General features: G+C 52.3%; 2 protein-coding genes across 6 annotated transcripts; one reads left to right on the plus strand and one right to left on the minus strand.

The window, feature by feature from the left end:
* Positions 1-448: 448 nt before the first annotated feature.
* Pla2g3 (phospholipase A2, group III) lies at positions 449-8,083 on the plus strand. 2 transcript variants are annotated; one of them, NM_001106015.1, is made up of 7 exons: positions 2,403-2,970; positions 3,968-4,100; positions 4,342-4,476; positions 4,721-4,998; positions 5,863-5,992; positions 6,097-6,213; positions 6,919-8,083. In NM_001106015.1, exons 1-7 carry the CDS (start codon positions 2,457-2,459, stop codon positions 7,130-7,132), a joined length of 1,521 nt encoding a protein of 506 aa, NP_001099485.1. In that variant the 5' UTR covers positions 2,403-2,456; the 3' UTR covers positions 7,133-8,083. The 2 variants fall into 2 exon arrangements, with proteins under 2 accessions (XP_017454608.1, NP_001099485.1); XM_017599119.3 differs by lacking the exon at positions 4,342-4,476 and having other exon boundaries at positions 449-2,970; positions 6,919-8,082.
* Positions 8,084-8,329: 246 nt separating this feature from the next.
* Positions 8,330-19,471, minus strand: Inpp5j (inositol polyphosphate-5-phosphatase J). Of its 4 annotated transcripts, none has more exons than XM_063272839.1 (13): positions 19,292-19,471; positions 16,617-17,746; positions 16,158-16,271; positions 15,930-16,038; positions 15,636-15,752; positions 15,163-15,338; positions 14,711-14,822; positions 14,488-14,597; positions 14,197-14,380; positions 9,750-9,887; positions 9,519-9,596; positions 9,302-9,406; positions 8,330-8,521 (listed from the first exon to the last, which is right to left on the minus strand). In XM_063272839.1, the coding sequence occupies exons 1-13, from the start codon at positions 19,394-19,396 to the stop codon at positions 8,435-8,437; spliced, it is 2,565 nt and encodes an 854-aa protein (XP_063128909.1). In that variant the 5' UTR covers positions 19,397-19,471; the 3' UTR covers positions 8,330-8,434. The 4 variants fall into 4 exon arrangements, 3 of the variants coding, with proteins under 3 accessions (XP_063128909.1, XP_006251217.1, NP_598246.1); XM_006251155.5 differs by having other exon boundaries at positions 8,330-9,112; positions 19,292-19,470; NM_133562.2 differs by having other exon boundaries at positions 8,331-9,112; positions 16,617-17,767; positions 19,292-19,438.
* Positions 19,472-21,424: the final 1,953 nt, after the last annotated feature.

A 21,424-nucleotide genomic window follows, 5' to 3' on the forward strand; every position in this document is an offset into this window, starting at 1 on the left:
TCCCATAGATTGATGTGTTCCCCAGGTGGAGTTGCAAAAGAAACCTTTCGGGTGCCTCCCTTTCTGTCTGTTGCCACCTCAGCCTGCTTTCCCATGGGGCGGACAGGAAGAGCTCTCAAAGATTCTCCCCACAGCACCTGCCACTACAGAGGAGGAAAACAAAGACCTAGGTAGGACAAAATTCCCTAGTGAGACATCACCCTAGTCACAGTCCCACAGTCCCTGCCCCAAAGTGGGCAGACATAGATTCAGTGATCCCCAAACCTTAGGGTTTGCTTTCTCCCAGCTAGGTCGCTTCCTGCCACCCTGAGGTGGTAGTGAGTGTTTTGGATGGCAGATGCTGTGCCTAGGGTAAGAGTCTTACCTAACGCCCTGTGAGTAACTACAGGGTTCATTCTGGTCTTGCAGAAGAGGAAGCTGAGGGCCGGAGACGTTGATTTCTAAGGCCAAGGTCACACTGTACCAGCTGGGTCTGATCTTTCCAAAGCTGGGCTCCTAATGTGATTCTCTTTCCAGCCCTACTAGGTGATGGGCAGGGAAGGCTGTGGAATGTGGAAAAGGGAGCCTAACTGGATGTCAGGTCCTCTGACGAGAGAAAAGAAAATACCACAAATGTGCTTGCTTTTTTTTTTTTTTTTTTTTTAATTTTAACCTTGTGTCTACACCCTCTTCTCTCTCCCTCGATGTCACCACATCTCTCTCAACTTCTGGAGAGGGGTTTGGCACCTTGGTTACACCAATCCTCTTTTCCTTCCTTCTTTTTTTCTTTCTTCCTTTAAGATTTATTTATTTATTTATTCATTCATTCATTTATTTATTTATTTATTTATTTATTTATCGCTGTCTTCAGACACACCATAAGAGGGCATCAGATCCCATTACAGATGGTTGTGAGCCACCATGTGGTTGCTGGGATTTGAACTCAGGACCTCTGGAAGAGCAGTCAGTGCTCTTAACCTCTGAGCCACCTCTCCAGCCCACCAATCCTCTTTTCATTAATCCTCAGCTATTACCTCCAGGTTAGTGCTAGTTCTGAAGCCACAAAGATGGGCCTCATGGCGGAAGCAGACTCCGTGCTCCCCTTCCTGCACTGGCTCTGACTCTGTTTTGATGGGACTTGACTTCCTTCAAGTATAGAACAAGGGCTGAGGGGATAATGTCCAGGCTAGCCCTGACTTGCACCTTTAAGGTCTCAGCCCCATGGGGGCCTGAGTGTCATTTGAATTACTTTTCCCACCCTACGGACCTTCAGTTTCTATCTTGCCATTTTCCTTAGTTTGTGTGTTTGTTTTGTTTTGTTTGTTTTTGAGACAGGGTCTCATTATGTGGCTTTGGCTGTCCCGGAACTCATTACATAGACCATCAGTCTTGCCTCAAACACAGAGATCTGCCTACCTCTGCCTTCTAAGTGCTGGGATGAAAGGTGGACTTACAGCCAGCTGGACTCAGTTTCTTCATCTATATGATGGGTATAAATACTAGCTTCGCCAGATATTTGGAAGCTGAATGACACATCGGCTTGGGGACATGGGGTGCTGAGTATAGCCCCCCTCCATGATAGAGAAACCCATGTCCCTTGGGGGACACATGATGCCTTCTGGGTCTCTAGGTGGTCATACTCCAAGAATAGAAGGGCTGTAGACCTGGCCCTCTGAGCCATTTTCTGCTTATTTGGGGATCTTATCTTTCAAATCCCCAGTGCCATCCCTGCTCCAGGTTGTTTTCAGGTCCTACTCTGGCTGTGTGTCCCCAACCATAAGACAGGAGTATTGGTGCTGGACCAGATCTGCGCTGGAAGTTGCAGGGGTCCTGTGGAGCCTTTGGAGTATGACAAGGGGCTTTCTGAGAACCGGGACTTGCAAAGAGCACCAGAATCAACCTTCTTTTCCCAGAAGATTTGGGAACTCCCAGGGTGGGCCCCAGAGCCCCAGCCCTGTCTTGGCCTCTTCCACCCGCCCTAGCTGAGGTCCATGGCCTCTTGCCAATCTCATAGACTTGGGTGTGGTAGCTGCAACTGGGTTAGGAGAGCAAGGACAGGTTATGGAGGTCTCCTCTAAGTCCCTGCACTCTCTTCTGGCTCCAAAGGAGACACAGCTTCCTCTTGACCTCCCTCCTCCATCCCCACCCTCACAGCCCAAGGCATCACAGATCTATCTTTCCAGGCCAGCCCTGGGGCAGGTGACTGGACAACGCTGAGGACAGGCTGAGTGGAGGCGTGGGCCCAGCAATGCATCCCTCAGCCAATCAGCAGCCTGCCCAGCCGGTGGATTCGGTTACAAGCCCAATATCACCCCACACACCAGCCTTCCTCCTCCTCCTCCTGCAGCTCCATTCATTGGCCCCGACACCCAGGGTCTGCTGGGCATCGCTTCCGCTCCAGCCTCAGCAGCTGCCTCGTGGGCAGCCAAAGGCAGGCATCCAGGGGGCTTTGTCTGACCAGGCTGGGCTAGGATAGAATGGGGGTCCTGGGGATACTTCTGGGGGTGCTGGCTTTCCTGGGGGTTGTTCCAGAAGGCTCCCATACCCTCCATTGGGACAGTACCTCCTGCCATTTGGTCCGGTCCATCTCTGGTAGCCCTCTGGGCTCCCTGAGCTTCTTGGGCGAAGATGCCCAAGGCCTGGCATTATTCCAGGCCCTCTGGGATGCGCACCACAGGCTGCAGGTTTGTATCAGGCAGGATGAATCCGAGCTCATCGCAGCCTTCAGGGCTCTCTGTGCTCATGAGCCCTTGCGGCACGCCTTCATCCACACCCCTGGACCAGAGCTGCAGAGAGCACTGGCCACTCTGCAGAGCCAGTGGGAGGCCTGCCGAAGGTCTGAGGCTAGTCCCACGGGAGCCAGGGAGAAGCGAGAAACAGAGCACCGCGGAGCACCTGCCGGAGAGCACCAACGAAGGAGAAGAGGCTGGACCATTCCTGGCACGCTGTGGTGCGGTGTTGGGAACTCTGCTGAGAATGCCTCAGAACTGGGTGAGCCGCAGGGGTTTGGGTAGGTGTCTGGCGGGTATATGTGGAGTGGGGTGTTGGGCTCCAGCCTGACCCCCCTTCTTCTAGGCTGTATTCTTGGAGAAGTGACTTAGGCATTTTGAACCTCTTTTTTTTTTTTTTTTTTTTTTTTGGTTCTTTTTTTCGGAGCTGGGGACCGAACCCAGGGCCTTGGGCTTCCTAGGCAAGCGCTCTACCACTGAGCTAAATCCTCAACCCCCCCCCCCTTTTTTTTTAATCTGTAAAATGGGTGTGAACATGAGTAGCTCTTCATGGGACACCTAATTGACTCAAACCCAGAGTCCTCATGAATCACCACCTGAGGGAGGAGGTAGGCTGGGGGAGGATCGGGATTCTGCTGTTCTAAACAGCCTCTACCCATGAGATACTTCAGTGGAAAGAGCCCCAAAGACCCAGGCTCCACCTAGCACATTCAAGCGGACACTTCTTGAAACTCCAAGTTCCTTATTTGTAAGATAAAAAGCCACTTCTCTTTGAGGGCTGCTGTGAGCTTGGCTTGTGGAAACACCACAATGATGGACATCATGGCTTGAGCTGTGGTTGAGTGCCGTGTATCTGCAAGGAATGCTGCCGGGGGACCGGATTTGAGCAAGCCAGGTTGGGCATCTCACCCACCCAGTGCCTTGCTGTGCCAGGGGAAAGATTGTACCTGGCCTGTCTGTCGTTCCATCACACACTCTCATTATCTGGAGTTTTATTTGGTTGTGAGCCTGGGAGCTCTGTGAGTCAGCGCTGAGGAAGACAAGTCCACCAGCTGGTGGGTGGGCTCTCCAGCGCTAGGAGTAAGCAAAGGAGGCTGCGAGCCCGTGGACTTCTCTGAACTGTGAGGGCGCTGTACCTGGAGAACAACTGCCCTGCTCTGGCTCTGGGCTGGGACGGGGAGGAGCATTTGCTATACTGGGTAGGCATAGCGGCCGCACCGTACCCCGGCTCCAGTTTGCGCCCCTTTCTCTCCATGCAGGTATGTTCCACGGCCCTGATTTCTGCTGCCGGGAGCACGACCAGTGCCCACAAACCATCTCACCCTTGCAGTATAATTACGGCATCCGAAACTTCCGATTCCACACCATCTCTCACTGCGACTGTGATGCCAGGTTGGCAGCAGCCAGAGAGGGCTCGGGGACAGAACAGGGTTACCCGGTTCTTGGGTATAGGCACTAGGAACCCAGAGAGTTCTAACGATCGGCAGCTGTGGCCCCTTCTTCTGACCATCCTCCGTGCAGGCGGGCAAAACTGAGGTTCTAGAAAGTGAATGATCGTCTGGTAGAGTGAGCAACAAAAGGTTCCACGAGGCTCCCTGGGGTCCTGGGACCTGAATTCTGGTTCTGGGGGCAGGTTTCAACAGTGCCTGAGGAGCCAGGGTGACTCCATCGCGGACATCATGGGCGTGGCTTTCTTCAACGTGCTGGAGATCCCCTGCTTTGTGCTGAAGGAGCAGGAGACCTGTGTGGCTTGGCACTGGTGGGGCGGGTATGTGGCTGCCCCACTTGAGTCCTTGCCCAGCCAGCAGGGCAATTGGACTCTTAAGTCCAGGGAGGGAGGTCTGCGTGTCCTCCAGGACCCATGCATTGTTCTTTGATTAGGGCAAGGCTAGGGGTTGGTTTGAACCTTTCTGGAGAATTCCCCACAGCCTGGTGGTGGTAGGGGAGATGATTCTGGGAGCTTTGGGAACAGGAATTCTGGGTCATTAAATGCCTCAAACTGCCCCCCTCAGGTGCAGGACATATGGCTCCTTACCCCTTGCTCACCTGCAGCCCAGGACTTACTACAACGCCTCCTGGAAGGCTGAAGCCACCCCACTTACTCCCAGCCCCCAAAGCCCAGCACCCAGCTGGAAGAGGGGCCCACAGCAGACACCAGCCAGACACCACAGCACAACCACCGTCACTCCCCTCCAGACCCCTGCCATCTCCTCCAGACCTGATATGATGATCCCGAGAGGCCAGCCAGGAGTCTCCCATCCCGGCCTCCAGGATGGCCCAAAACGTCAAGGTGAACTTAGAATTAAGCCTTTCAAGGGGGTGGGAGGGTCGTTGTTCTTACCTCTGTGAGCAAGTGTAGTGTTACCTCTTTGGTTTATTACTATTATTATACTATTATTATTATTATTGTTGTTGTTGTTTGTTTGTTTGTTTGTTTGTTGTAAACACCTCCCAGGGCACCCCAACTTTCTTTATTAGATCCTAAGATCTAAGGGACTTCCATAGTCTGTAAATTAAGCACTGTCATGCCCTGTTGAGCATCTCACCTCTCAAAATATCAGCTGCTAAAACCTCAACACTGAGAACACTCAGGTCCAATCCACTCTCCCCACTAGCTGAAACTTCAGCTTCACAAACTTCACTGGTTTCCTCAAAGGCTGACTGCAAGGGCTAGATGTAGGGGCTGGGTGCAGCCAGCGGTAAAGCATTTGTCTACAGCGTGCATGGCTCCATGCTCAAGCCTGAAAGAAACAAGAAATGAAGCCCCCACAATCTGTTCTTGAGAGGCCTTTGCTCTTTTCCCATCTGGAGCCTCTGCTCTCTCTTTTTCCTCTCCCAGACTCAGCTAAGCAGTGTCTGAGTCCAGGAAGCCTTATCTGGGATCCTCAGACAGTCACTGTGCAGGGTGTGTGTGTGTGTGTGTGTGTGTGTGTGTGTGTGTGTGTGTGTCTGTGTCTGTGTCTGTGTCTGTGTCTATGTCTGTGTCTGTGCAGCGAGGATTCGTTCTATGTGCTTGACATTCTGTGAACATAGGGGAGGAGACAGAAGAGGACTGTGTGACCAAACACATGTTCTGGTGTGTCTCCTGGATGGCAGCGGGCCCAGGTGCCTCCCCGTGGACTGAACTTTCTTAACTACCACATCTTGCTCCCAGGTGCCCACCGTGTCTGTCGAAGCCTTCGCCACCTGGATCAGTGCGAGCACCAGATCAAGCCCCAGGAAACCAAGTTCCACCTGCTCAACAGCGCCCAGACGCCCCTTTTCCATTGCAATTGCACCCGCCGGTGAGGCCTGCTGGGTGGGCTTGGGAGTGGGTTGCCTGCCGCCAGATCTGTGCAGCAGCACCTGGCAAGGTTCTGGCCCAGCCTGAGCCTGCGTCTGCCCTCAGTCTGGCACGTTTCCTGAGGCACCACAGCCTGCCTGCAAACACCAACAAGGTTTGGGAGCTCCTGGGTACTACCTGCTTCAAGCTGGCCCCACAACTCAACTGTCCTGAGGGCAAAGGGTAAGCGAACGCAGAGCCAGGAGGAATGGGGCCTTTGTCAAGGGCTGGGTTGGTTTGTAGAAGAACCAATTGTGTGCCGGGGACACTAGGCATGGTAGAGGGTCAGAGGGGCTCGAGACTCTGTCACCATCCCTCTGACCCATGCTGCCCTGGGCCCAGCTCTGCAGCAGGCCTTGTGTGTGCCTGTGCTTTGAGATTTAATTCTTGTATGTCCTTGATAATTGATTCAGCTTTCCAGCCCTCTCCTTGCTGCTCTGTAGAATAGGAAAGCCTGGTATGGGGCACACGCTTCTAGTCCTACTTGGGAAACTGAGGCAGGGAAATCTACTTTGGGGCCCAGCTGGGATAGATAGTATGTTTAAGGCTAGTCTAAGCTACACAGTGAGATCCTGTCTCGAACAAAAACAAGCAAACCGAAAGATTGCAGGAGCCGAGGAAACAGTGGATGTGCTGTATGTAGCTCACGGCCTGCCAGTCACAGACACAGACAAACAGGCTCAATTACTGACTGAGGTTTCCGCAGCCACCCAGGCCTGGACCCCAGGCCCCTGGCTACCAGCCTAAGTTAACTGCCTCATCTAGGTTTAGCCATGCCCTCTCTGCTTTGCTGGTGACCCTGATCTCACACCTGCCCTCCTCTGGGCTTTGGTTCTATTTTCGAAGTAGGGTAGATTCTGTTGGCTTTGACCCCTTGTCTCCCCACAGCTGTTCCAGAGACCATAGGGCCATCAAGGTGTCAGCTCGGCATTTGCAGAGGCTTCATCAGAATGGACTCCATTTCTGGGATAAAGGCACCGGGGAGGTTCTGGCACAGCCTTTGGAGCCCCCGGGGACCCTCATGTCATTCTACAGCCAATGTCTGCAACTAACCCAGGCAATCTGGAGACCCGGGGGACAGAAGAAATTCTGGAGCTCATGACCTCAGTTTCACCAGCCTGGACCTCCTTCCTGCTGTTGCTATGTCCTGAGAGACTTGGTCTGTTCTTCGAGGAACAGCATGGCTCTCATAGATTACAGGAGGCTTGGTGGAAGGAAGCTTAACGTCCGAATGTTGGACCACATCTCCTGCTGTACTGGGTGACCTTGAACTGGTGACACAACCCCTCTGTGTCTGGATGTGCTGTTCAGAGTCTATTCTGATGCCTTGGGCTTAGACCTTGTCAGGTAACTTCAGACACAGATAGAATGGGGGGAGTGGCTGATTGCAGGAGTCCAGGAGGTACCAGAAGCAGGTACCTGGGTGTCTCTGTCACTAGACCTGCCTCTCTGAGTCCAGCATTTGACAGTGAGGCCTAAAGCTGCAGGTGAGAAACCAAGGATACAAAAGAAAGGCTTGTTCTTGAATCCAGGGTGTGCAGCGCGTTCCCACATTCTCCCCCTTCTTTTAATAGTTTCTGGGTCCTTCCTGGCCTGAACTAATCTTTCTGTTCTAACTCTAAATTGAAATCTTTTCCATGCCCATGAGGAGTTAGGGCAAGGGACCTCCCTCCTCCACGCTGAGCCTTAGTTCCCTCCTCTGAAAAAGAGGGTAGGGGTGTCCTTATCGTGTGTCTGTCTGAGTGGGGGTCTCACTATAGCCCAGGCTAGCTTCTGCTATGTATAGGAATACAGCCTTGAACTTCTGGTCCACTTTCCTCTACCTCCAAAGTGCTGGAATTGCAGGCATACACCACCACACCAAGTTTTTAGGTGATACTGGGGAGGGAAACCGGAGTGTCAACGCTTCAACCTGCTCAAAGCATGCTCCCGACTAAATTACACCCCCAGCTTGAAAGGGGAACTTGTAAACATGAACTACCTCATAGGGGTGCTGAGGAATAAATGAATTAATAAATACGCATACGCTCAGTAAACATTCTTTTCCTCTAACACACAGCTTGACTGAACTTTGCTGTCTGCTTTTGAGATTCAGGCAGGACCTCTTGGGGGTTTCAGTTTGCCTATCTGTGTAATGGGTCTAAGGATGGCTTTGGGCACACAGGGTGGAAATGAAAGGAGATGGCATGTTTCCATATACAGCTGGTGCCTAGTATACGTCAGTTCTATCACTCCATCACATCATTAGTTCCTAGCACCCCCATCTGTGACTGCTAACAAGTCAGGAAGGAGCCAAGAGTGAAGCTGGAGAATTTAATTCCTAATGGATGACCTCCAAGATTGGAACATCTGTCCGTTACCCCCATCATCCCAGATGAGGGCCCAGGCGAGGCTTTGCTGATTGTCACAGTTGAGGTGGTGCCAGGACTGAGTTTGGGGAAGCCCAGTTGGCCACTCCTGGCCAAGACAGAGTGGCAGATGTGGTTAACGGCTGGAGCAGCAGCAAGAGAGAGGCGGGCGGGTTTGTGGACGAAAGTGGCAGAATGAGACCGTCTAGGTCCATCTACCTCCCACATCAGGGCCCCAAACCCCCGTCCTCTAGCCCCAGCCTGCCCTGCGGGCTGGGGGACAGGCTATTAGGGTCAGGGGCCTCCTGGTCAGGTCCCCAGGAGCCTCCGCCACCTGGGTCTACGGTCTCCAGGCGCAAGGCTGGAAGCAGGCCCAGGCTTCGAGGCACAGCTGGTGGGAAGGCCCAGGGTCCAGGCGGCCCAGAGGGCCCCTCCTCACTACTACCTCGGCTGCCACTACTGTGACCCCTGTCGGGGGCTACCCGAGGCAGCTGGCGGCTCTGGGGTGAGGGACTACGGCTGCCACCACGGCGTTCGCGGGATGAGGGACGGAGAGCGAGACTGGGGAAGCGTGCTAGGCCCGGGCTGCGACTACGGTGTCTCTTGGACTTGCCAGGGCTGGGGCTGCGGGACTTGGGTGCCAGCAGCTCCAGAGTGCTGTCATCCTCCCCCTCGGAGCTGGTGCCTGAGCTGTCTGTGCTGCTGCTGGCTGATTCTGAGGTAGGCAGCGAGATCTGGAGAGAATACTGGCCACTGGGGCAACTCCATTCTCTAGCCTGCCCACACCCTCCTTCCCTGTTGGCAGACCCAGTGAGGCTGGGCTACTGGTCTAAGGTCACAGAGAGAACGTGGAAGATGTGGAAGATGTGACGTTGGACTGGGACATCTTGGCCTGCTTTGGCCTGACAGTCTGATCCGTTTACCTGAAAGGGTTCTGTGACACCAATGAGGATGCTGTGGTGGTGGCTATAGTAACCCAGGATGAAGTCGCCATGGCCCTTGGGCAGTGACTCCTCACTGAAGGTCACCTGGTGGACACAGGGGTAGAGGCCCAAGCTGGGGCCAGAGGGCAGCCTCAGGACTCCCTCCCCCAAGCAGAATCCTGGTGTTCCCAACCCTCTCCTCTCTCCTTATAAGTACCTGGTAGATATTCCCATCCACTTCTTCATGCTTGGCCCAGACATAAGCCACATAATCCTTACAGTGACGGAAACCCACCTAAGGAATGAGGAACCGGGGTTGTGATCCCCTAAAACTAGCAGCTTCCCACAGAGCATCAAACACTGGATACACCAGTGACACAGGGGGCCTGCAGGCTCCTTCCTTCCTCCAGAGTGACTTCCTTCCCCACCAGATTCTTCTTAGTCTCACCCGGTACAAGCCAATCCAGTCCCAGGAGCTTCGGGCAAATACTGTTTCCACGCGGTATCTCACCACAGCCTGCTCCGGCCTTGCCCACTCGTCCGCCACCTCCAGCCGTACCAGAGGTACATCATCCCTGAAGGCAAACTGCCCAAACAAGGCAGGGACAGAGGACAATGTCAGAGGAGGCCCTCTAGCATCCCACATACCTAGAGCTCTTGGTAGTGGCCCATGCTTTAAAAAAAAAAGATTTATTTATTTATTATATATAAGTACACTGTAGCTGTCTTCAGACACACCAGAAGAGAGCACTGGATCCCATTACAGATGGTTGTGAGCCACCATGTGGTTGCTGGGAATTGAACTCAGGACCTCTGGAAGAGTAGTCGGGTGCTCTTAACCACTGAGCCATCTCTCCAGCCCCATGGGCCATGCTTATAATAACTACTAGTATATATTCTGGAGGCTGAGGCAGAAGAATGGAGAATTTAAGTCTAATCTGGGGCAACCCAGCAAGTTCTAGGCCAGAATGGGACTATATAGAGAAACACTATGCCAAAAATATGGTAAAAAATCAAACCAAAACCAGCCAAATAAAAATCCTTGCCTTCATTCTGGGTTCCCTTTTATCCGGAGCCTTCTTAGTTAGTCGGTAGAACGTGACTTTGAAGCCAGCAGTCTTAGATTTGGTCTCAGCTCAGCTATTGTCAGATTATACAATGGTTGACTTCCTTAGCCGTTCAGTAGGCAGGCCCTTGTCCAGAAACTCTTGTTTAGTTTTAATTTTTTTTAAAAAAATTGTTTTGTGTGTATTGTGTGTTTTTCCTGCATGTATCTGAGCACGTGTGTGCCTGGGGCTTTGACCTGGAGTTACATGTGGTCGTTAGCTGCCATGTGGTGCTAGAATCGAAATCTGGGTCCTGCAGAAGAGCAGCCGGGGGATGCTTTCAACAGCTAAGCCATCTCTCCAGCACTCGAGGCTCCTGTTTTATACCCAGGGCTGAACTATTGATTCCCTGAAGTGCTGGTGTGTAATATATTTCACCAACTGCCCAGTTTTAGGTGCTCACTAAATAATTAGCCTAAACGATAGCAAGGGAGATAGGTTAAGTCCCATGTGTACACAGGATTCTGGGATAAGTTCGATTTCCTGGAGCCAACAAGAGGCCAGAAACAGGTGGCTGGAGACCTCAGTTCATTTTCCAGCTCCATCGCTACATTATTGTGTGACCTCAGACAGACAAGACCCTGGCCTTCCCCAGACTCAGTTTCCCCCATCTGAATCTTACTGTTAAGGGTCAACTAATAACACTACCTTGTCATGAGTCCACGAACACAAACTAGAATCATGAGTGTTTTCCTCTGGGACCAGCCAGGACAACCAGGGAGTCACCTAGACAGGTGGAGTTTCTGCAGTGGCAAGCAGCCAGAATCCTGGCCACCTGTGTCCCTAAGGAAGAGCTCACGTGGTGCCAGCCTAGGGCCTTTGTCTGCTCCCTGTTGATCTGGTTTCAGGTTTCTTTCCCTGGCTTCTGAGCCTAGCTGTTCCAGAAGAAACCAGTACATTCCTTCCCCGTCCTGGGTTCCTAACTGAAGGGCAGGTTGAAATGTGTTCTAAGGCTTTACAAGGGTAAAATCCCTGCAGAGGTGCAATGATGCGTGCCTATAACCTGTCCTTAGGTGCAGGCTGGAGAGCAGATTCTAGAATGGTCCAGACCAGGCTATGAGAGAGTCTGTTCTTTAAAAAGACAAGAAAAACAAAGCAAAATAAACAAAATCTCCAACCAACCCCAAAACAAAGCCTGCTAGAGGGCTCGGTGGGAAGAAGCTTTATCCTCAGGGTGACCTGAGTTTAATCCCTGGATCCACATTTAGAAAGAGATCACCCACTCCCAAAAGTTATCCTCTGAACTCTTTCAGAGAGTGCACACCTGTGCACATAAACAAATGTAAAACAAATACGGGGGGTGGGGTGAGGTGGGTCAAAGAGAGATGGAGAGATGGCTCAGAGGTTAAAGGCACTAGCTGACGTTGTTCCTGAGGTCCTGAGTTCAATTCCCAACAACCACCTGGTGACTCACAACCATCTGTAGTGGGATTTGATGCCCTCTTCTGGTGTGTCTGAAGACAGCATGCTCACATACATAAAATAAACCAATCCTTTAAAAAAAAAAACCCAAAACAAAAACAAAAAAACCAAACAAACCAAAAACAGAAACAGAGGACCCAGGTTCAGTTCCCAGCACTCAAATGGTGGCTCACAGCTGTCCACCCTCTTTCCTCTGCCTCTGCAGACACAGAAGCATACACAACCAAAGCATCTATGTACATAAAACAAATGAATAGCCCTAACTCTAAAATAGAGAGGAGACTTTGGACGTTTCAGGGCCTACGGCATTCAAAGGGATGGTGTGTGTAAGGGCTCTACATGTGGTCTGATGTATGGTAGATGTCCGGCAGGTCACGTTAGGTTTGTTTGTTTGTTTGTTTGTTTGTTTATTTATTTATTTATTTATTTTTTCGGAGCTGGGGACCGAACCCAGGGCCTTGCGCTTCCTAGGTAAGCGCTCTACCACTGAGCTAAATCCCCAGCCCCCCAGGTTTATTTTTAAGACAGAGTCTCAATGTGTTCCAGGGAGACCAGACTGAATTTGAAGTTCTTCTGCCCTCAGACTTTGTTGAAATGCTGTAATTAGAGAGATTTGCCACCATGCTTGGTTCATTAGGTAACTTTTTTTTTTTTCACACCTGGCCTTCCCCGGGTAACTTTTGTTATTGTTTGACCCAGGGTCTCACTATGTGGCCCTGGCTGGCTTTGAACTCTTGATTCCTCCACTTCACTATTCTCAGTCCTGGAATTGGCCACCAGCCCCAGCTTACAATAACTTTTTTTTTTATTAACTTGAGTATTTCTTATTTACATTTTGAGTGTTATTCCCTTTCCCGGTTTCCGGGCCAACATCCCCCTAACCCCTCCCTTACAATAACTTTTTAAAAAGTTCTTTGTTTCCTTTCAGTTCTTTCTGCATTGCTGGGATTGAACCCTGTGTGTCACCCATGCTAGGGAAGTACCCTACCTCTGAGCCGCATCCCAAGTCCCAGGTAACAATTTTTTTCCTGTCCACCATGGGAAGGACAGGACAATGTGGCCTAATGCTGAGTCTCTAGGCGGGGTCCCTGACTAAGGGCCAAGGTGTGGTGGCACATGCCTATAACGTTAACACTTGGGAAGCTGAGACAGGAGGATCATGAGCTTGAAAGAGCCTAATACATAGCAAGAAGTGATCTAAAAACAAACAAACAAACAAACAAAACCAAAAGCTCCTACCCCATCCCTGTCCCAGAGTTCACTCGAGGCCATGCTTGGGCGGAGCCCCATCCCCAGCTGAAGTTTTGGCTTGAGTCCCATTGACTGATCACGTGACAAAGTTACCATGAGAAACATTCTTTGGCTTGCAGGACTCCTTCTTATCAGACCAAGAAATCCAGAAACCACAGCTTAGGTTTCAAGGTTGGAAACACAGGACAGACCTACCCACCCTATTCTGCTTCTGCCGCTAGACTTGGGGCACATCGACATCTCAGTAGGAGCCTGAGGTTACCCCATGGTAAACCAGAGAGTTAGACTATGTCGTCTTCCAAACAGCTTCTGACACGCTAGGACTGCCTCCTTTGTCTTTAGGAACCTCGGTTCTAAACACAGTGAAGTCACCCCTGAGCATCCGGGTCTGTTTGGTTCCCCTGGTAGACACTAAATCCCAGGGAGGTCGAAGTTCCTTATGCAAAATGGTATATGTTATGTGCATGTAACTGTGCAGCCCTGTGTATATTTTAATTCATTTCTAAGTTACTTACAATACTTAACATACTGCGAATGGCGCGAAGGCTGCTGTTATACTGCATTGCTTAAGGAGAATGACAAGAAAGAAAAGCGTGTGTGTGTGTGTGTGTGTGTGTGTGTGTGTGTTCAACACAGGCACGCTTTTTTCAGAAAAGAATTTTGAACTTGTTTTTCAAACTCTGCACAAGGCATGGGCATGTGCATGTGCATAGGTACCCACAGAGGCTAGAGGCATCAGATCTCTTGAATCTGGAGTTATATTTAGGTGACTGTGAGATGCCCCCTGGGGGTGCTGGAACATGAACTTGGGTCCTCTGCAAGACCAGTATGTTCTTCAAACTTTAGGCTGTTGCCCTAAACATTTCTTGGAAGGAGGAAGAAGTCGGTGACAGATAGTGCAAAGATACGAGTTCTTTTAACCAAACTGTCTTGAGTTCAAATCCTTCCTTTTCCTCCTACCACGTTGCTCTAGGCAAGGGAGGTCCTGTCAGCCACTCCCTCTTTATTTGAAAAAAAAAAAAAGGCTGCTGTTAAGGGCAGGTGGTAAGGTTACTGATAGAAGATGCTTAGCTGGGCCAAGGACCGTCGTGAGGGGCGGATGAGGCCAGGACTTACCTGCAGAAGGAAGCGGGCGGCAACAGGCTTGTGGTCACTGACGGTGTATTCCATGTGACTGCGATAGCTGTGCTGGGTCACCTGGAGCCTGTGACTCTCTCGCCCTGAGGGGCTGGGGCCTCCACTTGGAGCCTTGACCTTCCACAGAATGCGATCTGTCCAGGCTGGCTTCCGCTTCTTGGCACTGCGATAGGACAAGGTAGCCTGAATTTCAGGGGCCAGGGGTCAAAGCACGGCTCTGGCTTTATCTTCTGCCCCTTCCCCTCATCCCACCCCTATCCCATGGCTTACCTCGTATCATATTTGTTGGTCCCCACATCAAACTTGAAGGTGGGGGCAAAATTAAGGGGCCCTTCCTGGAAACCTTTCAAGATGGGCCAAGTATTCTTGGCCATGTTGAGCTGTGGGGGAACCAGACAGGCAGAACAAGAGCTTGGGCCTTGTACAGCATCCAGAGACAGGGTGGGACAGGGAGGTCAAGAGTCAGGGAAGGGGAAGAAAAGTCACTGCCTACCTGGTCCTTCTCCCAGAGCTGATGGAGTTGGTTGCTGTCTATGGCGAACTTGACGAAGTGTAGGTCATAGCTCTCAATGCGGAAGTTCAGGTCCCCAAACCAGAATACAAGGCTGCTCCAGGGTGGGAGTGGGGGGTCAGAGGGTCCACGGAGTGCAAAGGCTCAATCTAGATCCTTCCTGGCACCCACCCAACCCTTTAGAAGTGCCAATGGCTGCCAGAGCCTTCAGTCAGGCAAGGGATGGAGGAAAAAGAGAGTCTAGAGACATTAGGTGAGGAATTTCAGCAAGCAAATACCCCCCAGGAAAGCTCTACCTTGCAGGATCCTCCCCTCCCCAGCAAACTGCTAGCTGCCTCGGGTTTTCCTATAGGTCATATGAGTGGGTCGCTCACATCCATCAGTAGGCCCAACATTCCTATCCACACAACCTGGCACTTTTCATCCTCACTTACTCATGATCCAGGATGCCGTGTGCACCAGGTCCCTGGAATTGCTGGAGGCTAAGGATAGTTTGAAAGTTATCCTTGCGCTGCTCCGCCTTGTCCATGTGTGCGGGCAAGTGGCAGTTTAGGAAGCACAGCATGTGCCCGAAGGCTGCTAAGCGCACACTTACTCCGCCCTTGTTACCCTAGGGGTGAGGTTTGACTGGTCATGGGCCTGACCTGAGCCAGGAGAGGAGTCACTGGGCTGGGCATAAGAGCCCCTGAGGAGCAGAGGAGGCTTAATCTTAGGCCGGAATAAGTTCTAAGGAAAGAAAAAGGAGGCTGGGAGGGGCCAGAGAAGGAACGGGGCGGGGCGTAGAAAACAGTGGCTCTTGGGTTGGGGAGGGTCTCCGGGTAAAGGATACAAGCGTGAAGTGGTGATCTTGCAAGCCACACTCAGGCCCTTCCCCCTCCCCCATCACCTCCCACCCCACCCCGCTCACCCAGTAGCCACCCAGGCCAGTCCGAGTACAGTCCGTCTGCACATCCCGTAGGAAGGGTAGGTGGTAGTACTTGGCGAAGAGCAGCAGGATGACGCCCTGCATCCTCACGGTGCTCACCTGCAGGGGGAGGCGTGCTGGGGACCCTCGGCATACAGCTTTCCCGCAGCCTCTGCCTCTGCCTCCTACCCCCCTCATTTCTCTACCCCAGCAATAGAGAGACCCAGCAGTCTCTCTGAGATGGGAGCAGGAATCCAAAAGAGTCCCTGCTTCCCACAAGGGTGTCCGTGTTGTTACCAGCACGAAGTTGAAAGGCCCCAGCGCATCCATGAAGAGCTCACTCCACTGGTCGGTAAAGAGAGCATCCTTGAGCCGCTTGTTGATCATGGAATTGACTTCTTGCAACCTTGGGGGTAAGCGGGGAGGGAACGATCATTGGAAAGGCTGTTTTAGAAATTCCTTTTATGGGTGTGTCCAGGAGGCCAAAATGCCCAGGAAAGGGGATCGGCTTCCACTGCTCCTCACCCGATGGCAATCATGTCTGCACCGTCGCTATCGTGGCCACCACCCAGGTGTAGAAGAGATGTGACATCGTCAGGAGGCATGGCAGTGCCCACATTCCATGTAACCACAGTGATCCTGGAGGCAGGTACATGGGAGGGTTTACTCCTGGCTACCATTTTCCCACCCTCCCTTTCTCTCTCACAGGACTCCTTCTGGGGAGTTAAATGGAGGCAGGTAAATAAGTAAGGGTTTTTAGAAAAGACACAAAGTAGGCCTAACATCCCCAACTACCTTCCTGGGGAGATAAACCCAAGAAGCAAATCCCTTAGAGAGAGAGAGCATCTTCTAGGGTCCCAAAGTAGGTCCAGGAGCGCCCCGCTCCCATCCATTCCTATCGAGGTAAACTGAGTTTAAAATGCAGTCACCAGTCTCTCCTTTCAAGTCCCAGTAACTTTAAATGAGGGAGAGCCAGGCCCTCACCGGAATCCAGGGTCGCTCTTGCAGGTAGGCTGAGCTGACCAAGAAGACGTTGGTGAGGTGGCGGTGGCGACTGGGCTTTCTTGTGTCTGTAGGTTAGGGCTTGGGCACTTGCCAGGCCCTGCACCCTGGGTGACAGGTCTTGGGAGTGCCACCTCAGGGGCTGGGGGCACACAGGGAGAGCGGTTGGGAGAACGACTAGGGGAGCGGCTGGGAGACCGAGGTGGCTTGGGCAGAGGTGGGGGCACAGTCTGGTTTGAAGGGATTCCTGGCCGAAAGGTAGGGGACAGAAGTCCAGGGGAGCGGGTGCCAGACTCTGGAAGGCCTGAGCTCACATCCAAGGGCAGGGTCTGTGGTGGCGGCGGCAAGACGGGATCCTCGGGACTGTGGCGCGGAGCCTCTGGTCTTGCGCGGAAGGAGGGGGAAAGCCGAGGATCTGAGGAAGTTTGGGCCCTTGGAGGAGAGGTGGCAAGACCAGCTGCCTGCACTGGGGTATGGAGACACCCGTCTGCAGGGGGAATGGGCCTGCGAACTGCCGTATCCTTCTGTCTAGCTGGCAACTGTCTCTCGGAAGCTGGGGTAGATGTCACAGTTGCTGGAGCCAGGTGACTCTCCTGAGAGGGTGACAGAACGGGACTGGGCACAGGGGAAGGACTGGAGGGGGACTGTGGGGGCTGCTCCTGAGAGGCCAGTGCCAGGCTTAGGCCTGAGGTTGCCAATGCTGGCTTAGGTCCCACAGAGGTGGGTGATAACTGCTTCTGATCCCTGGAAGTTGGTGATAGAATGGGCCCTAGAGGAGCCGGAGTAGGCCTTGGCATAGCAGAGGCAGATATTACTAGCTGCCCCAGAGACTTCGGAGCCAGGATTGAGACCGAGGCGACTGGCGGAGGCTTTGGTCCTGCAGCGGCAGATACTACCAGTTGGCCCACAGACGTGGGAGCCGGCTTGGAGCTGCGGTGAGGTGGAGGTCTTTTCTGTTCGCCAGCGGTGGACAGTGGAGCTAGGATGGGTCGGGGAGATGACAAAGCCAGTCTTGGTCTCTCTGAAGGAGGTGACACAGCTGCTCGTGGTCCCACCGGTGCCAGGGCCAATCTTGGTTCTGAGGGTGTTGGGCCCGTGTTCTTTGCTGGAAGCTGAAAACTTGAATTTACCTTCTAGAGGACAAATAGATGACTCAGAGTGACTCTAGCAAGGGGCTGAGCCCTCACTTCCATTTAGCCCTCAGCAGACACAGCTTAGGGCAGATCCTTCCAAAGAAAGCCTGCCTGCTCTCTCTCCAATCCATTCTGCTCCAGGTCAGTTTCCTTCTCAGAAGAGACAGGATACAAAAGGATACAAAAGTCATGTTTCCATATTAATCTTGAAACCCTGTTCACAGACGGACAGACTGAAACCCTGAATAGGCTGAGTGGAGCATGAGCCCGAATCTGAGTGCTCTCCTAGCCTTCCTGGCTGGCACCTACTCCCGCTTTAACCTGACAAGCTTCCAGGGCAGCTCTCACGGCAGCCCCTGCCGCTCCTCTTACAGAGGGCGCTGACTCAAACACCCCAAGTCCCTCCATGTTCTTTCTTCCAGTGTCCCTCAGGTGACCCTCACACTCTACCCACCACTCCTGACCCCTTGGTCACAGTCCTGCCTGTGCTGACCCATTCCCAGTGGGCCATGCAGGGTCAAGAGCTGGCAATGGAGACTGTCAAATCCCAGCTTTGGGATTTGAAGCAAATGTTCCTCAGCCCACAGACTGTTTCCCATCTGTAAAATTAACGCGCTGTTGGAAGGGTCCCTGACCATACCACATCCTAAAGTGTGTGCGTTCAGAGCAAGGGGCCATACTTGAGCCTAACACTTCCTGGGATTTGAATGCTGGAGAGTAAGCCCACCCTCCTTGGCCAGTCAGTGCGGTCTAATGCCACGCCTCTCTCTGCCCAGACTGTGCCCTCTTATCTTGCCTGTCCTTTCTCCACCTGTGAGGATAGGCAAATGGGTATTCTTTATACCTGGCAGGGGGGAGAACACCTGCCTTGTCCATTCTGATTATGCTATTCCCACTCTCCAGAGGACAGGAGAAAGCATCCTTTGCCAGGGAGGACGGAGGAAGGTCTATGCTCGCCCCAGGGTGGCCCCATCCTGCTTTGGAGATGCAGTTCAGTCTCTGTCCCTGTCCTTCTCGGTTCAGAGAACCTGGAATTCTACTTCCACCTCCCTCCCTGAACTCCACTTTTTGAGGCAGCATTTTGGATACTCTCCTTGGTTCCAAGTGTCCCACTGTGTGCCCCCTCCCCCCCAAGCACCATACCGCCTCCAGCACTAACAACTTAGACATCCCAGATGTCACAGTTCTAGTCTTCAGACACAAGCCCCCTCATTTTGCATTGGCTCAGAGAGGACAAGCCACTTGTCCAAGGTCACACAGCAGAGCTGGAGAACAGCTGGGTCCTCTGACAACCAATCCAGAGTGCTTCTGGGGGACTCCTGGCTGTGGCTGGTTCCTTTTCTCTATGGGCATCCCATTACTGCCCCTCCAGCGTGACCTTTTTGCCCAGCCTCTGCTTGGCAGGCACAGAAAAGTACCAGTCCCTTAGCCAGGGGCACCAGGGTGCCTGCAGAGTGCGTGTGGTGGGGGAGTGTGAGACTAGGAATCAGGAATGGGGGCTAGCTAGGGTTTAGGGGTTCTTACCTTCGAGGGTGTCCCAGTTTGCAAAGCCCCATGGGTCCCAGGCAAGGGTCCCAGTCCAGTTCTGGTCCCCGACTTGGCACTACCACTCCTGCTCTGGCCCTCCATGTCTGCAGCAGACCCCGGCAGCCCAGCCTGGCTCCCTTGGGTTCTGGCTCCAGCTCCTCAGCTCCCAGGAACCAGTGATGTCATCAGCCATTTCAACCTGCTGAGAATTTAAAGGCACAGGCACCCACTTCCCATACTGAAGGTGGCAAGTGCTAAGTGGCTACCCTTGAGGAGCACTTGAGCTGGCTGCTGATCTCAGAGCGTCTGGGGTAATATAAGCACCCATCAGCTTAGCCCTCCTGAACTCTGAAGGAGACCCCACCACCTGTCTGCCCCACCCTCCAGACAGTAGGCCAGGCCCACCCTTGCTCCAGGGAGGGGCCCAGGCTCACCCACAGGTAATTCAGGGACAGGTGGTTCAGAGGTCAGCAGCCTCCTCTCCATGGCCTCAGGGACATCTGCCTTGCCCTGTCACTTTCCTAACTTTCTGTTTAGCTCAGGGCTTGTCTTGGCCCCCACCCTTGCCCCATTTTTAAGCCTTGGGCTAACTCTCCCCCCACCCCCACCCCCATCTTATCCCTGTCTGGCTCTATTCTTCCCATACCAAAACCAGACAGTCAGGCTCCATCCACCGGAGCCTTCTCCCTTTCAAACTCTGCCAGCCCCTCCTCTTCTGCAGACATCTCAGTGCCCTCAGATGTCCCCACACATAAGCCGGTCCCAGTCCAGTCCCAGTTTCTCCCTCTAACACTCACTCACTGGTGATGGTTCTGAAAGGCACTTGTCAAGGTCACCCCATGAACTGAGGAGATCTTCTGAGTTTCAGTGACTTAACCCAGTGATCCGACCACCTTGAATCAGTGGGGTATGTGGGAGAGAAAATCTGGGGAAGAGAACGGTGTAGCGTGAGGAGAGGGACTCAGCAGGAGAGTTCAAAATAAGCCTTCAAAGCTAAGGGTGGTGACACATAGGGTATCCCCAGCACTGGGGAGGCCAAGGTAGGAGGTTGGCTAAGGGGTGAGGTTAACCTGGGGTATAGAGTGAGTTCAAGGCCAGGACAGATAGGGATAAATAGGGAGACTTTTCTCAAAAAGTCCAAACTAAAAACAAGCCAAAAGTACACTAGGCATTCAAACCTTAAAGAATAGAACCCAATGGGGCTGGACAATGGCTCAGTGGTTAAGAGCACTGGCTGCTCTTCCAGAGGAATCAGGTTCAATTCCCAGCACCCACATGGCAACTTGCAACTCAAGTTTCAGTGGATCTGACTCTCTCACAGACATTCAGGCAAAGCACTAATCGGAGGAGGAGAGAGAGGAAGAGGAGAAGGAGGAGGAGGAGGAGGAGGAGGAGGAGGAGGAGAAGGAGGAAGAGGAGGAGGAGAAAGAAAGTCTAGTGTCTAACAGGTACAAGGGAATGAATGAATGAATGAATGAATGAATGAATGAATGAAATGAGAAGAGTTGAGCCTATAATCCCAGCACTTGAGGGTAGAGACAAGAGAATCAAGAATTCAATGTCATGGGGCTGGAGAGATGGCTCAGTGGTTAAGAGCACTGCCTGCTCTTCCAGAGGTCCTGAGTTCAATTTCCAGCAACCACATGGTGGCTCATGACCATCTGTCATAGGATGCTCTCTTCTGAAGTGTATGAAGACCAACTACAGTGTACTCACATATAAATAAAATAAATAAATCTTAAGAAAAAAAAAGAATGTGATTGCTCATCTAGGGGGCTCCAAGTTCGATTCCTAAAACCCATGCCAGGTGACGCACAGCCACCTGTGACTCCAGCTCCAGGGCATCTGATCATTTTGGCTCTTGTGGGCACACATCATACACACACCTATATACAGGTTGAAAAATAAAAGTTCACTGTCATCTTTTGCTATAGACATTGAGGCCCCTGGTCTATGTGAGACCTCGTCTCAGTAAAAAATAAAGCAAACAGAGCAAATGACCATAAAGGTCAGATTTGTCCAGAGGGGGGCATGGGCTGTAGGGTTTTGCTCTGCTCCACTCCGACTCCTCTCTACTGTTATCCCTGGAACCCCCATTTCTCTAGGATTACTAGACCATACCGAAGATGA

Source organism: Rattus norvegicus, chromosome 14 (assembly GCF_036323735.1).
Source record: "Rattus norvegicus strain BN/NHsdMcwi chromosome 14, GRCr8, whole genome shotgun sequence".
NCBI classification, from domain to species: Eukaryota; Metazoa; Chordata; class Mammalia; order Rodentia; family Muridae; genus Rattus; species Rattus norvegicus.